Source organism: Electrona antarctica (genome assembly GCF_951216825.1).
Source record: "Electrona antarctica genome assembly, chromosome: 1".
NCBI classification, from domain to species: domain Eukaryota; kingdom Metazoa; phylum Chordata; class Actinopteri; order Myctophiformes; family Myctophidae; genus Electrona; species Electrona antarctica.
Genome location: NC_136806.1, coordinates 51,235,752 through 51,240,934, shown reverse-complemented (window position 1 = coordinate 51,240,934; position 5,183 = coordinate 51,235,752). Strand labels below are relative to the sequence as shown.

Sequence of the window (5,183 nt, the reverse complement as noted above, 5' to 3'; positions counted from 1 at the left end):
ATTCTGGCATGATATCTGTGATACACTGGCTAAAATTATAGATGCTCCCTTCCCGTTGGACCCTGAACTTTGCCTCTTAGGAAACTTGCCTGCAATCAGTGCAAACTTATATATTTTAAATTATATAGAGGTTGCACTCGGGGTGGCTAGGAAATGTATTGCAATAACATGGAAGTCTGTCCATTTTTGAAGATTTGGCAACCTTAATATGGAATGTTAGAACAGGTCAGCTCCATATATGGAGATCTAAGGGTGTGAGGTCAGCTGTAGAGTTGCTAGCCGGGCTCCATATATGCAAATCTACGAGGCGCGATGTCACGAGGGGTGACCATATATGGAGGCGTGATGTCACGAGGTGTGACCATATGGAGGCATGACCGACCAGCAAAATGACAGGAAATGCAGGATCTTTATTGCCATTCGAACAAGTACAACGAAATTAAAAGTGTCAACCGATCAGTGCATCATAAAACTAAGAATATAAAAACTATAGAAACTAATACAACAAGAACACACACGTAACCAACATACTTCATGTAATTGCACAAATGATCTAGGGGCCGCAATCTGCATTCAAAGATTTTCCTAGAAGCTTCGATTTGCCTGTCTACTTCCTGATTGGTTAGTCATTGCGACTGGGTTATTTTTTCGACCAATGACAAAGCTTCTAGGAACATCTTTGAATACAGATTGCGGCCCCTAGATGTGTCACAGAGACACCATTTTTTTGGGGAGCGTTCTACCCATTGCTGGCTGTCTGAATACCAAATATAAAAACATTATTGCTTATAGCAGCTTTAATATGTATGTGAATGACTCAATGTAATGCACAATCTATGTATAACAAAAAAAATACATTGCATGGATGCACCTGGGACGTATCCTCAGTGATGTATCCTGAGGTCAACGGGGTTTCGGGTCTACCAACATCATACCCCTCACTCAGGCGACCCAGCCGGGGGAAGGACTAGGCTCTGTGGGTTGTCTCCTGTCCGGGCCCCTCCTACGTCTCACCAGGTCCACTCCTGCTCTCACCAGGCCCAGGACCCGTGCGTTGCACCAGACTCCCAGCACCAGGCACTTCATTCAGGAGTGGTGGATTATAATGGCCCTCCTAAATGCCTCACCGAGGTTTGTTGGGCTTCCTCCTCACGGAGGGCACAGGCTGGGGGGCTAACCCATACTGCTCACCCGGGTGCCGTCTACATTCCGGCTGTCACCCGTCTCTCCGGTGGTCACCAGACTATACCCGGTTGTCACATAGTCTATATTCCTATGAGTCACTAGGGGAAAAAAAATACATCGCATGGATGCACCTGGGACGTATTCTCAGTGATGTATCCTGAGGTCAACCAACATCATACCCCTCACTCAGGCCACCCAGCCAGGGTTGATCAAATCCCGACTTACGTCCCAGTAGCTACCCTCGATCAGTCCATCAGGGAATGAGCAAGGCCACGCAATCCAGTCCTTATTCACAGTAGGCAACACCGAAAAGGTGTATAGGCTGCCACTGAAGCAGAGGCTTTATTTATGCCACCCTATTTGAAGACAAAACAAAACAAAATCATATTTCCATAGCTTAGTTCGACAAAATTAATAATATACATCAGCAGATTTTAGCATGGGACAAACCAAGAATACAGAAATATGCATTACAACACCCATGATATGCATATTTTTGGTATAGCCAAAGTAGGCAAAACAAACAACAATGTTTATGTATAGGCTACCTATGTTTTCATGTCCATCTCTGCTTGGCCTATTAATACATTCATTGTTGATTAATAATAAATGTCTATTTAGTCTATTTTAGTATTTAAGCAGATTGTATTTCCATATAATTTGACTTAGCTAATTTCTCATCATGTGAGAAAGCAAGCACTATTGTTTGTTGACAACAGACATTACAATTCATAACTAATTTGCAGTGGCTGAAAAGTACTTGCAATTTGTACTTAAGAAAAAGTATCAATACTGCAATATAGAACTATACTCACAAGTAAAAGTCCAGAATTAAAAAAGTACTCATTATGCAAAATGTCCCATTTAAGGTTTTATTATTATTATTAAATTGTTAAAAGTACAATATTTGACTCTGAAGTAAAGGTATTGGAAATACTCAAGTAAACTACAAATACCTAAAATTTGTATTTAAGTACAGTAGCCTACTTGAGTATTATGTACTTAGTTACTTTCCACCACTGATGATGATGAAACCTAAATGAAACAAACCCGCAATTAACGTGATTCCTTTCAGCTGCGTTCACTAGTCAAAAACGCTAGCTTTGCACAGGTTTGGTACGTGTCAACAGCCACCCTGCATGAACCCACACGACTGATTTCTTTATTTTGAAACTTAATTGCACCATAGTCGAGGTAAGAAGAAAACGTATTAATTCAATCAAATGTCAGATTCTTGTTAACCCCATATATAACTTGTATCTTCAAACTGCAGTGTGCTATCATGGGAAAGGAAAACACTCGTTTAGATTTACCACTTACTTATAGTCTCTTCTGGGGGCAAGATCACAACTAGCTGCCATTTTCAACAAAGATGTTTGTTAGTGCACATAACTACATAAGATAGGCCTGTATGCCGAAATAATCATTTCGGCACTACAGCGGTAAAATAGGAGTATGAAAATACTAACTATAGGCCTAACCTCGCATCACCAGGCTTTCCAGGCCAGGGGGGTGTGGTGGATAAAGTACTTAAGTAAAAATATCAATATTGCAATGTAGAAATATTTCAAGAACAAACTGGTTAAAAATTTACTTGAGGAAAACTACATTAAAGTTACATTAAAGTAGGCATATTGGTATCAAAATGCACTTGAAGTACTTATGCAGAAACCCCCATTTCACAAGTTTTCAAAATAGTATAACAATCTTTTGAAAATGGCAAATCTACAAGCTCATCGTGAGCTATCTGCCATTTTCAAATGGCCAAAATGTAGGCCTATAGGGCTGAAGTGGTTATGTCAGAGCACTCTGGAGTTAAAAAAGGGGAAAATACTATTAAACCAACATGATTTGCTCTATAACGGTCCATCGATTTGTATCAGTTTCATCCCCTTTGATCAAAGGTTGTTTCTTTTATGTTTAATGTTTTCAATTTGTAGTAGAGTAAAACTACACTATTTGCCTCTGAGGTGTAGTGGAGTAGAAGTAAACTGTTGGTATTGGAAATGCCCAGTAAAGTTAAAAAAAGAAGAGGGGGGGGGGGGGGGGGGGGGGGGGGGGGGGAAATAACTTTGTACTTAAGTACAGTATTGAGTTGGCTGCCTGCTTTTGCTATACACTAAATGTTGTTGCTGTTGTAACTCGGTTTGTTGATTTTCACTTACCATTAGCCCTGGACTGGGGATGCTAAATGTATCTTGAACTGAAATGGCTTTAAGATTCATATCGTTTTTTTTTCTATCCAGATATGGCAGCTGCCAGGTTACTTCTTTCCGGTGAGCACTTGGTCTGTGCGATCTGTCTGGATGTGGTCACCGAACCAGTCACCACACCATGTGGCCACAACTTCTGCAAGGCGTGTATTCAACACTACTGGAACACCAGGGTCATTTACCAGTGTCCTCTGTGTAATGCAACGTTTCCAACCAGACCTCAAATGCAAGTCAATACTGTCATGTCCGAGTTGGCTATAGGACATAAGAAGTGGGCTCAAGTTCTAGAAAACCAATCTGCTCATGACATTCTTTGTGACATCTGTTCTGCGAGGAAGGACATGGCTGTTGCGTCTTGTCTAGTATGCCTAGCTTCTTTCTGTGAGACGCACCTGGAGCCTCACCTGAGAGTTGCAGGCCTCAGGGGCCACACTTTATCTGCGCCTCTATCAGGTCTTGAAGACGGGTTGTGCAAGAACCATCACATGCTCATTGACCTCTATTGTAAGACTGACCAGGCATTTATTTGTGGCGGTTGCATGACAACGGATCACAAAAATCACCACGTTGTACTACTTGAGACGGAATACGACTCCAAGCGTGTAGAAGTCCAGAGTGCGATAAATGCACGGTCACAGAGGCTCGGTGAGCTCAAACTCTTCACTAAGAGGGCACGAGTCTTCAATCAGCAGCTGATCCGCTCCCGGCCAGATCTAGTTGCGGTGATTGGGGACCGGTGTAGAGCGGCAGAGCAGCAAGCGGAAGGTTTCATTATAGAACTGAACATGGATATCACTGAGCTCGACAAGAAACGTGATGACCTGGAGCATCACCATTGCCTTGATGAACACCATCGCCTTGTCGATCACGATCGCCTTGTCCTGTTGCTGTCAAGCCTGCCTGCTCTGCTGTACAAGGACCTGAAGAACACCGTGGTTGACTTCAAACTCCCTGATACCAACTGCGTTAGGAGATGTGCAGCTCTTCTGGATCAGGAAGTCACTCTGCAGCAGCTGAAGGCTTGTGCTGTGGATGTGACCCTTGACCCAGACACTGCACACCGTGACCTCATCGTGTCCCCCGATGGGGAAAGCAGTGATGCTTGGAGCAACACCTCAAGATGTCCCTGATGCTAGAAAGCGATTTAAACATCACGCAGTGTTGTCAAAGGAAGGTTTCAGATCAGGGAAGTTTTACTTTGAGGTCCAGGTAAAGGGGAAGACTAGTTGGGCTGTAGGAGTGGCGAGTGCATCTCTTAACAGAAAGTATCCTATCAGCATGTCTGTTAGGAATGAATGCTGGGTCATTGTGCTGGATGCTGGCCAGTATCGTGCATATGGCTCAGTGTCTTCTGGGTTAAATCTGTTTGTGAAGGAGAAACCACAGGCAGTGGGGGTCTTTGTAGACCATGATGCGGGACAGGTCTCTTTTCACAACGTGGCTGCAAAAGATCTGATCTACGTGTTCTCTGGCCTGACATTTAATGGTAGAGTACTGCATCCATACCTGTGCACTCGATCTGATCGCTCTCCATCTGATCTCGAGCCGCTCACCATCACTTCTCAAAGTCTCCCAAATTAACTCCAGTCAATACCGCCAAAGGTATTTCCACCAAAATGCGGACTGTCAAGTATGACCTTGTGTACTGTTAGTTTTAATGTTATTGTAGCTATCAAAGCTCTGTTGTGTTTATATACGTGTTAATACTTTTAAAAAGGTTTCTATTGAGTTTTAAAGTCTTAATTTTGAATTTGTTTTAATAAAGCTTTTATTTGAAGAAACATG

General features: G+C 42.7%; 1 protein-coding gene across 1 annotated transcript; it reads left to right on the top strand.

The window, feature by feature from the left end:
* Positions 1-2,254: 2,254 nt before the first annotated feature.
* Positions 2,255-5,183, top strand: LOC306922487 (E3 ubiquitin-protein ligase TRIM47-like). The gene is made up of 2 exons (XM_079500129.1): positions 2,255-2,379; positions 3,432-5,183. Exon 2 carries the CDS (start codon positions 3,434-3,436, stop codon positions 4,526-4,528), a length of 1,095 nt encoding a protein of 364 aa, XP_079356255.1. The 5' UTR covers positions 2,255-2,379; positions 3,432-3,433; the 3' UTR covers positions 4,529-5,183.

Excerpts from the sequence above, each read along its gene's own strand:
- LOC306922487 (XM_079500129.1), top strand. The coding sequence starts at position 3,434 with ATGGCAGCTGCCAGGTTACTTCTTTCCGGTGAGCACTTGGTCTGTGCG.